Source organism: Caloenas nicobarica, chromosome 34 (assembly GCF_036013445.1).
Source record: "Caloenas nicobarica isolate bCalNic1 chromosome 34, bCalNic1.hap1, whole genome shotgun sequence".
In the NCBI taxonomy this organism is placed as follows: Eukaryota; Metazoa; Chordata; class Aves; order Columbiformes; family Columbidae; genus Caloenas; species Caloenas nicobarica.
In genome coordinates, this window is record NC_088278.1 from 1,753,360 (window position 1) to 1,764,518 (window position 11,159).

The 11,159-nt window shown below is 51.7% G+C and overlaps 1 protein-coding gene across 1 annotated transcript; it reads right to left on the bottom strand.

Moving 5' to 3' along the window:
• Positions 1-1,818: 1,818 nt before the first annotated feature.
• On the bottom strand, positions 1,819-8,828 carry LOC136000674 (olfactory receptor 14J1-like; the record flags this gene model as incomplete). Its single annotated transcript, XM_065654604.1, has 2 exons — positions 1,819-1,938; positions 8,367-8,828. Coding segments are annotated over 2 exons (582 nt in total), but the record flags the coding sequence as incomplete, so codon positions are not given.
• Between the last annotated feature and the right edge of the window lie 2,331 nt (positions 8,829-11,159).

The window sequence follows — 11,159 nt, forward strand, 5'->3', positions numbered from 1 at the left end:
CACGGGAGCTGCAGCTCTTGCACTTCTGGCTCTTCCTGGGCATCTACCTGGCTGCCCTCCTGGGCAACGGCCTCATCATCACCACCATAGCCTGTGACCAGCACCTCCACACCCCCATGTACTTCTTCCTGCTCAACCTCGCCCTCCTCGACCTGGGCTCCATCTCCATCACTGTCCCCAAATCCATGGCAAATTCTTTATGGGACAGCAGGGTCATCTCATACTCGGGATGTGCTGCACAGCTCTTTTCGTTTGCCTTCTTGTTAGGTGCAGAGTATTCTCTTCTCACCATCATGTCCTACGACCGCTACGTTGCCATTTGCAAACCCCTGCACTACGGGACCCTCCTGGGCAGCAGAGCTTGTGTCCACATGGCAGCAGCTACCTGGGCCACTGGGTTTCTCCATGCTCTGCTGCACACGGCCAATACATTTTCACTGCCACTGTGCAAGGGCAATGCTGTGGACCAGTTCTTCTGTGAAATCCCCCAGATCCTCAAGCTCTCCTGCTCAGACAGCTCCCTCAGGGAACTTGGGCTTATTGTGGTTAGTGCCTGTTTAGTTTTTATTTGTTTTGTGTTCATTGTGCTCTCCTACGTGCAGATCTTCAGGGCTGTGCTGAGGATCCCCTCTGAGCAGGGACGGCACAAAGCCTTTTCCACGTGCCTCCCTCACCTGGCCGTGGTCTCCCTCTACGTCACCACTGCCTTGTTTTCCTACCTGAAGCCCCCCTCCATCTCCTCTCCTTCCCTGGACCTAGTTGTGTCTGTTCTGTACTCAGTGGTGCCTCCAGCAGTGAACCCCCTCATCTACAGCATGAGGAACCAGGAGCTCAAGGGTGCCCTGTGGAAACTCATATCTTACTGTTTTCTGAAGCAATAAACTGCCCATCTGCTTCTGCATAGGAGTTGTAATTAATTACAGGTCCAGCCTGTCATCTGTATTATATGTTGTTATTGGTTGGGTTTTTATTGTTTTATTGTTTTTATTCTCCCTCTACTCTGCCCTGGTGAGACCTCCTCTGGAATATTGTGTCCAGTTCTGGGCCCCTCAGTTCCAGAAGGACAGGGAACTGCTGGAGAGAGTCCAGCGCAGGGCCACAAAGATGATGAAGGGAGTGGAGCATCTCCCTTATGAGGAAAGGCTGAGGGAACTGGGGCTCTTGAGCTTGGAGAAGGGGAGACTGAGGGGTGACCTCATCAATGTTTATAAGGGTGAGTGTCATGAGGATGGAGCCAGGCTCTTCTCGGTGACAACCAACAGTAAGACAAGGGGTGATGGGTTCAAGCTGGAACACAGGAAGTTCCACTTAAATTTGAGAAGAAACTTCTCTCAGTGAGGGTGACGGAACACTGGAACAGGCTGCCCAGGGGGGTTGTGGAGTCTTCTTCTCTGGAGACATTCAAAACCCGCCTGGATGCCTTCCCGTGTAACCTCACCTAGGTGTTCCTGCTCTGGTGGGGGGATGAGATTTTGAGGTCCCTTCCAATCCCTAGAATTCTGTGATTCTGTGATTCTGTGATTCTTCAAAAGGTTTGCTCAAGAACATGCCCAAGAAACTGGCCCACAGATGAAACACCAGTGTACAGCTGCACAGTGTGTGTGTGCAGGGCTGGGCACACAGCAGTGTCCTCGCACAGCCAGGCCTCCTGCCAGAGACCTGCAGGACCAGCAGAGCAGGGGCTGGGCTGTGCCCCTGTGCACTGGACACCCCATGGAAGCTGCCCCAGGGCATCGTCATGGACTGGCCCCTCACAACCTCCATTTCCAGCACCGGGCTGTCACACCAGCTTGGAGAATTTGTTCCTGAATGAGTAGGTCAGAAGTCCATGTTTGCATTGTTCAGATGATATATGGGCATGCACATCATGTACATGAGGTGAGATGAACACGAGTGAGCAGAAATGCCATCAGCTATTCCTGGGAGTGCCAGGAAGGCCTGTGGGACAAACATCGAGGTCACTCACATTGGGAGTAACAGCCCATGGGAAACAACCCACTGGGATCTTCTTCCTTGAACTGAGGTCCCGTGTCCATTCCTCATGACGTGGGACATCTCAGATGAGTGCAGAGCAGGGTGACACACCACAGGGCTGAGGTGTCTCCTGTCCTTTGGGAGTGGCAACAGGAGCCCATAGAGACACTGTGACTCCTGCCTCTGTGAGTAAAAGGGACAGGCTCTGTCTCTGAACATCCCTGGGTGCAGAAGGAGTCCATGAGGCCGGCTCAGATGTGAACACCTCACAGAACCCTGACATTTCTGTGTGTGACTCCAGGAACAAACCCCAGTGGCCCAGTGAGATTCATCTCAGCTTCCCTGGATAGGATCATTGCAAGTGCTGCAGACTGCTATGTCACCCTTGCCCGTGATTCCATATTGTGCTCTCAAAAGTGCCGTAGAAACCAGAATGGATCTGGGGTACTTAGAAAATGCAGACCTCAAACCCATCTTCAAGAAGAGCACAAACAGGAACTGGGAGAATAACAGGCTGGCCACCCTACCTCCCTCCCTGGGAAGGGGATGGGACATGTCGTCCTGCAGCCATTTCCAGGAATGTAAAGGACAAGGAAAAGATTGCTGAACCCCAATGGACAGGGGAAAGAAAGCCATGTTGTGTGCAGGGCGTTTGCAAGGCCTCAGCCATGGTGTGCTTCTGGGCAGAGTGGTGCTGATGGGGCTCAAGAAGTGGATGCTGGGTGGGAAGTTGGCTGAACCATCAAGCCCAAATATCATCAGTGGTACAAAGTCCTCCGAGCAGACAGTTACCAGTGTCACCTCTCAGTGACCAGCACTTGGGCCAACACAGTTGAATGTCTTTATTCTCCCCTTCCATGATGTAACAGAGTGCACTTTCAGTGCCTTTGTGGATGGTGCAAACTTGGGAGGAGGCCTCGAGCAACCTCCCCTGGTTCACCCTGCCCTGAGCAGGAGAGTAAGATGAGTGAGACAAGGGCTCTCTTCAAACCTGAGGTATTCTGTGATTTGAAATACTTTTTGCCTTGGAGAGGTTTCTGGAAGAAAATACGTAGAAGAATAGTAAAAACAAAAAGGCAGAAGTGGAGATATAGAAGTGTTAACATAAATATAGCAGTTCCAGCGAGGAGTGCTTTTCACTCACATTGTTAGTAGGAAATATATTTGACAAATTTGAAAAATTGTGAGGAAGCGAGATGGGTGTCTAGGGCCTGTGGGAAAGAGAGGCAGGTGTAGGACCATGTAGAACACACTTCAGTCTTGGTTGGGTCCTGCGTGCTACACAGGGGGATGGATGGGTATGGTATTATGAGGTCAGTTGTGTCTCGGTAACTCCTAATCCAGTAAGCAGCGTGTGGCTGTGAAGGGGACTGTGGGGTCAGTTCTGTCTCTGGAGGTGACAGCCCAGCAGAACGAACGTGGCTGGGAAAGAACCTCTGCCAAAGTACCCACAGCCCCTACCCAGGAAGAGCAGGAACAGGGCTGGGAAAGGGACTGTGCGGTCACACATACGAGACGAGCAATCGGGCCCAATCAGCATGGCTTTATGAAAGGCAGGTCCTGCTTGACCAACCTGATCTCCTCCTGTGACAAGGTGACCGGCTTAGCAGATGAGGGAAAGTCTGTCGTGGGGGAGTGAATCTGCCACACAAGCTGTGCGTGTTGTGCACTTAGACTTCAGTAAAGCCTTTGACACCATATCCCACAGCATCTCCTGGAGAAGCTGCAGCTCATGGCCTGGATGGTGTATCTGCGATGGATAAAGAACTGGCTGGAGGGCCCGGCCCAAAGAGTTGTGGTGAATGGAGACAAATCCAGTTGGTGGCCAGTCATGAGTCATGTTCCCCAGGTCTCAGTATAGGGCCAGATCTGTTTAATCTCTTTGTCAATGATCTGGACGAGGGGATCGAGTGCACCCTCAGTAAGTTTGCAGGTGACACCAAATTGGGTGGGAGTGTTGATCTGCTGGAGGGTGGGAAGGCCACACAGAGGGATCTGGACCGGATGAAATGATGGACTGAGAACAATTGTATGAGGTTGCTGACCATGCTGCCATATGGTGTGGAATATCTCTTTGGTCAGTTGGGGTCAGCTGTCCTGGCTTGGTCCCCTCCCACCCTTTAGCCACATCCAGCCCTCTTGTTTTTGGGGCAGACTGAGAAACACAGAAGGCCTTGAGGCTGTGCCAGCACTGCTCAGCAACAACAAAAATGTCAGCGTGTTCTCAAAGCTGTTTTGGCCACCAAGTAAAGCACAGCACAGCAGGGAAGGAGTGTTGATCTGCTGGAGGGTAGGAAGGCCATACAGAGGGATCTGGACGAGCTGGATTGATGGGCTGAGGCCAGTTGTCTGAGGCTCAACAAGGCCAAGTCCCGGGTCCTGCACTTGGGTCACAACAACCCCATGAAGGCTCCGGGCTCAGGGAAGAGTGGCTGGAAAGCTGACCGACAGAAAGGGATCTGCGAGTGTTGACTGACAGCAGCTGAACAGGAGCCAACGTGTGCCCAAGTGGCCAAAAAGGCCACCAGCATCCTGACGTGCACCAAGAATAGCACAGCCAGCAGTACCAGGGCAGTGATCATCCCCTTGTCCTCAGTGCTGGTGAGGCCCCACCTGGAATCCTGTGTTCAGTTTTGGGCCCCTCACTATAGGAAAGACCTTTACGTTCTGGAGCAAGTTCAGAGAAGGGCAATGGAGCTGGTGAAGAAGCTGGAGAAGAAGTCTTAGGAGGAGCGGCTGAGAGAGCTGGGGCTGTTTAGCCTGGAGAAAAGGAGGCTGAGGGGAGACCTTGTCACTGTCTATAACGGCCTGATAGGAGGTTGGAGCAGGGAGGGTGTTTGTGTCTTCTCCTGAGTAGCAAGTGATAGGACAAGAGGAAATGGCCTCAAGTTGTGCCAGGGGAGCTTTAGATTGGATATTAGGAAAAAATTCTTCTTGGAAACGGTTGTCGGGCATTGGAACAGGCTGCCCAGGGAAGTCACGGGGTCACCATCCCTGTAGGTGTTTAAAAGGAGTTTAGATGAGGTTCTTAAGGGAGATGGTTTAGTGCTCGAGTCAGGTTATGGTTAGACTCGATGATCCTGAGGGTCTCTTTCCACTGAAATGATTCTATGATTCCGTGATATCAACTGGATAATTCTTCTATCACTTCTTCTCAGTGCTCTTCATGTACCTGCCTCTTTGCCTACAGTGCTGAAACTTTTCTAATTAAGCACAGAAGTCTTGAATACTAGATGTAAATGATGGAAGCGACATGTCTTTATCAGTCTTGTCTGACACCTGCCAGTCCAGGCAAACACCTCAGGTATACTGGGGCCTCTCAAGGTTTGCATTGGATGCTTATAGTGAGACCATGGAGCTCAGCCCAAAAACCTGAGAACTCCCCTCAAAACCAAATCAAACCAAAAACAACAACAAGAACAAAAAACCCCACACTCTTTTTTTCTCAGATGAAATGATTCAATATTTCCAATAAAATGTCTGTGGAATTTCTATACTGCGAAAATATTAATTTTCAGAATGTGTATGTACTGTGGGAATTGAAACATTGACCTTTCCCTGTGCTTGCATTGCCACAATTCTGTCTATCATGCTGTGTATTTAATCCCCCTGAACATCCAGGAGTTTCTAACTGTCCTTGTTCAGCTCACCATGTCTGAAGTCATCTCTTCAGAAGCCTGTCTGGACATTTGCACTTTCCATTGCTCCCCAGAGGTTCTTCCTCCTCTCACTCTTTGCTCATTCAGAGCTTCTCAGCTCTCTCCCTGCTTTGAGCTTCAGGCAGGTAAAGTCTTTCAGCAGTTGCTGTCGTACTCCCTATAGGCGACTCAATTATGGCAATGGACCTCACTGGAAACTACTTAATTTAACCATAGAACTGAGAAACATCATTAAGTTCTATTGTGTTTTCTTTTTTTTCTCCTTTCTTTGTTTCCTCTAATTAAAAATTCCCCCGGTGCCTGTTTAATCCGGTTCTCTAAGGAAACATGAACTAATTCCTGCAAACAAGCTGTAACAATCAGGTGCAAACTGCAGTGCAGAATCTGATGTAAAGAAATGTGATGTAAATCCCAGCGGGCCAATGAGCAAAACAGGGAGTTTGGGGAGCTGATTAGAGATTTCCTGCTAACAATTTGAGTAGAGAAACAGTCTTCACAGGAACTGCTCTGTTTCTGTTGACACCTTTTAGGTCTCCTCCTCTGCCTCTTTTTTCCTTTTTTTTTGTCTTGTTCCTCCACCTATTCTGTCTTCCAAAACCTTTCCAAGGGGAAGATTCCTTGAATCACAGAGTAACTCAGGTTTGAACATCCTCTTGTCTCACTGTCCTGCTCAGGGCAGGGTGAACCAGGTGAGGCTGTCCAAGACCTCTGCCCAGCTTTGCACCATCCACAAAGGAGCTGAAGGTTCACTCCGTCACCTCATTCAGGGGGAGAATAAAGACATTCACCAGTGCTGGCCCAAGTGCTGGTCCCTGAGGGATTCCACTGGTAACTGACTGCAGGGGGGGCTTTGTACCACTGGTGACATTTGGGCTTCATTATCCAGCCAGCTTCCCACCCAGCATTCACTTCTTGAGCCCAGAGAGCACCAATCCCACTTTAAGGACACCATGGGAAACCATGTCTGACACCCTGTGAAATTCCATGTATTAAACATGCCTTTCTTTCACTGCCCATTTGGGTTCAGCAATCCCTTTCTTGTTTTCCAAGTGCCTGGACATGGCTGCAGGAGGACTTGTCCCATTCCCTTCCCATGGAAGGACACAGGCTGACCAGCCTGTAATTCTCACAGTTCTCATTGCTGCCCTTCTTGAAGACAGGTTTGACAACTGCCTTTTCCAAGGACCTCAGAACCCCTCTGATTGCTCTGGCAGGTTTCAGACCACAATTCAGACTCACAGGTAAGGATGACATAGCAGACAGGAGCACGTGAGATTGATCTGCCTGGGCCAGTGGCGTTTGTTCCTGGAGTCACACACAGAAATGCCAGGGTTCCATCAGGCATCCACGTCTGAGGCGGCCTCGTGGGCTCCTTATGCACCCAGGGATGTTCAGAGACAGAGTCTGTCCCTTTTACACACAGAGGCAGGAGTCACAGTGTCCATCTGGCCTCCTGTTGCCACTCCCGAGGGACGGGAGACACCTCAGCCCTGTGGTGTGTCACCCTGCTCTGCACTCATCTGAGATGTCCCACGTCATGAGGAATGGACACAGGGACATTGGTTAAAGGAAGCACAACCGGTGCTGCATTTAGGCAGTTTCCATGGGATGTTACTCGCAACAAGAAATGACCTCAAGACCCTGTCTGTCCTACAGGCCAAAATGGAACCCACAGGAATAGCTCGTAGCGTTTCTGCTGACTCGGGTTCATCTCACCTCTCATGCATGATGTGCATGCTCACATCTCATCCCTATGATGCAACATGAACAGCTGAAATACTCATTCAGTGTCCCTCCATGGAGGGACAAAGAACCTCTCTGAGCTGGGGAGAGAGGAAACGTTGGTTGTGAGGGGCCAGTCCATGACGATGCCCTGGGGCAGCTTCCGTGGGGTGTCCAGTGCACATGGCACAGCCCAGCCCCTGCTCTGCTGGTCCTGCAGGTCTCTGGCAGGAGGCCTGGCTGTGAGAGGACACTGCTGTGTGCCCAGCCCTGCACACACACACTGTGCAGCTGGACACTGGTGTTTGCATCTGAGGCCACCTTCTTGTGCATGTTCTTGACAGAAACTTGAAGATGACCTAAGCCTTCCAGCACTGCCCTGAGGAGATCACTCTTCTTTATAGAAGTCCTGTTACGGAGGCCAGCTCTGTCACAGCAGTGCCCATGGCCTGTCCCTGCCTGCACTCACAGGACTGACACACAGCAGGACGGTGACCAGGCTGCCAGAGCACTCAGGCCTTGCACCAACACAAGGGATGAGAAGGAGAGTGTGGGAGTGGAACGAGAACAGCTCTGGAAGGCCAAGCGCTGGTGCTCCCTGGCAGTGCTGCCAGGCTGGACTCTTTTCCCCTCCTCCCATGCACACAGGAGCTGTCCCTGCAGCTCTAAACAGGCATTGCAGGAAGGATATAGTGAATATGAAGTCAATACAGGATGCTTTATTTTGTTTCAATACACACAGATCATGGCTCCTCATTTACATAGCCAGTGGTTATAAAACAAAAGCAGACAGTGAATTAGAAAGGGGATGAAAATGTTATCACAATTTAAAAAAAGGCTAATAACAACAGAAAATACAGATGAGAGACTGGACCTGTAACCAGTTACATTAAAATTGCTATGTAGAAGCAGATGAGCAGTTTATTGCTTCAGAAAACACTAAGATATGAGTTTCCACAGGGCATCCTTGAGCTCCTGGTTCCTCATGCTGTAGATGAGGGGGTTCAGTGCTGGAGGCACCACTGAGTACAGAACAGACACCACCAGGTCCAGGGATGGGGAGGAGATGGAGGGGGGCTTCAGGTAGGCAAACATGGCAGTGCTGACAAACAGGGAGACCACGGCCAGGTGAGGGAGGCACGTGGCAAAGGCTTTGTGCCGTCCCTGCTCAGAGGGGATCCTCAGCACGGCCCTGAAGATCTGCACATACGAGAAAAGAATGAAAATAAAACACCCAAATATTACTGAGAGACTAACCACAAGAAGCCCAAATTCCCTGAGGTAGGAGTTTGAGCAGGAGAGCTTGAGGATCTGGGAGATTTCACAGAAGAACTGGTTCACAGTATTACCATGGCAGAGTGGCAGTGAAAATGTATTGGCCGTGTGCAGCAGAGCATTGAGAAACCCACTGGCCCAGGCAGCTGCTGCCATGTGGACACAAGCTCTGCTGCCCAGGAGGGTCCCGTAGTGCAGGGGTTTGCAGATGGCAACGTAGCGGTCGTAGGACATGATGGTGAGAAGAGAATACTCTGCACCAAATAAGAAACCTACAAAGAAGACCTGGGCAGCACATCCTGCAAAGGAAGTGACCCTGGTATCCCACAGAGAGTTGGCCATGGATTTGGGCACAGTGATAGAGATGGAGCCCAGGTCGAGGAGGGCGAGGTTGAGCAGGAAGAAGTACATGGGGGTGTGGAGGTGCTGGTCACAGGCTATGGTGGTGATGATGAGGCCGTTGCCCAGGAGGGCAGCCAGGTAGATGCCCAGGAAGAGCCAGAAGTGCAAGAGCTGCAGCTCCCATGTGTCTGTGAACGCCAGGAGGAGGAACTGGGTGATGGAGCTGCTGTTGGACATTTGCTGCCTGTGGGCATGAGGACCTGTGCAAGGAGGAAAAGACAGTGACGGTTTAGATGAGAAAAACCAAAACCATTTCCCACAGACCCCCCCAAAAAGAGACCCTTTTCTTTTTCCAGGAGAACGTCCTGGCTGGAGCCCTCGTCGGTGCTTGATGAGTGTGCAATGAAGAGCAGGGTCTCTGCCCAGGGGCTCTTGAGGAGTCAGCCTGAGCCTGTGTGAAAGGGGTGGGGCCGGGGCCAGTCCTGGGGTTCAGCTTTGTCAGATGGAACCGCTCCTGCTGCAGAAGGGACTGTCAGCATCTGTACCCCCAGGGCTGAGAAACTGAGTTTGAGAGGTTTGGTGTTTCTACAACTCCTTCTCCCCTCCCACCCTGGAGAGTGTTCTTGGACATCAGAAACCCTCAGCATTTCTGCTGCACTCAGGGAGAACAGAGCGAGTCCTGCGAGACCAGAGGATGCCTGTGGGTCATGCAGAGTGAGGGCAGCTGCTCTGTCCCTCTGTCTTGCTCCAGCTGCCCTGGGCTGGCACCTTTCTGAGATGGAGGGTGATCACACTCCCATGTTATCCTGAAAAGCCACCGGGACTGCTGAGAGCAGAGGGACCCACCTCAGACACGTCTCACCTTCTCCTAACGTGTCAGCATCACACGTTCAGCCAAGAAACTGCTCATCTCACAAACCCAACAGCATTTTCTCTCTCACAGCATCTCTGTGCTCCTCCATGGGGCTCTCAGATAACACACAGATGCTGTAGGACAGGTTTGCATCCTGGAGGGTAGCTCAGAGCATCTATGGAAACCCCCAGGAGATATCCAGGTGTCCTAATGATGGCATTTAATTCAGGGAGACTCATCTCATTCCCCTGCCCCACACACTGCATTGCCCACAGCCCCACAGCTCAGAGCAAAGCTGGGACACGTGTTCCCATGGACACAGCTGCAGGAAAGGACCCACAAGGTCAGGCTGTGACTCTGCAGCTGAAACTCCCATCCCCAGAGAGCCTGACAGCAAGAACCAGATCACACCAACAGTGACCCAGAGCAGTGGAGCAAGAAGGAAACTGCGGTGAGGGTGGGTGTGAGAGAGGCCAGGGCAGAGGCAGCCGGGCACTCAGACAGCGTCACCCTTCCCCAGCTGTGCAGCCACCTCCCACACACCAGCATTGCCGGGCAGCTGCTCTCAGCCCCTGTGCTCTGCAGAGGGAACTGGAGCTCTGGCTGCACAGGAGCTGCTTCATGCCTTGGAGCCCCCGGCCCTGAGGGCAGAGGCTTTGCTGGGTGGGAGAGGAGGCGAGGGGGCTGCTCACAGGAGGGATCTGCACTGCGGGGATCATACGGAGTTTTCTGTGTTCCCCCTCCCATAACAATTCCGGGGTTAGTTTCCTCTCCTTTCTGATAATTTCCCTGCTGCTTGGAGATTTTCCTCCTGGGAGGTGTTTCCCTGTCCATGTCTCTTCCCTGTTAGTACTCACAGACCCCATCCCACCCTCTGTGCCCTCACCCTGGCCCTACAGATCCTGCCTGTTCACAGGGCACTGCCTGGGGGCATCTTCCTGTTTGCAGGCTGGAAAACAGGACAGGTCAGACTAAGGCTGACGGGTTCAGCAAAGGTGATGCAGGTGCTGTGCACAGGCAGAGCAGCGGCTGAAGGGATGTTCTGAGGCTTCTGGCAGATGTACTGATCATTCAAAGTTGCAGTTCAGGAGTCTCAGTGACTTGTTTAAGCATGAGAGCTCATTTTCCTTTTATCCTTTCCTGCGCTCTCCAACCGTCGGGATAGGAAACTGAAAAGGCAGGCTCAGGAAAGCTCCTTATCTGTCTAGACAATCCTTGCATTGATCTTCTGCTGGAGGCATCCCCTTGGAAAAATCCTCGGGAGGATCTGAAGCTGTGAAAGAGCCCTGACCCACACAGCACCCCCTCCACAGTAGAAGCACCTTTCCTGCCCT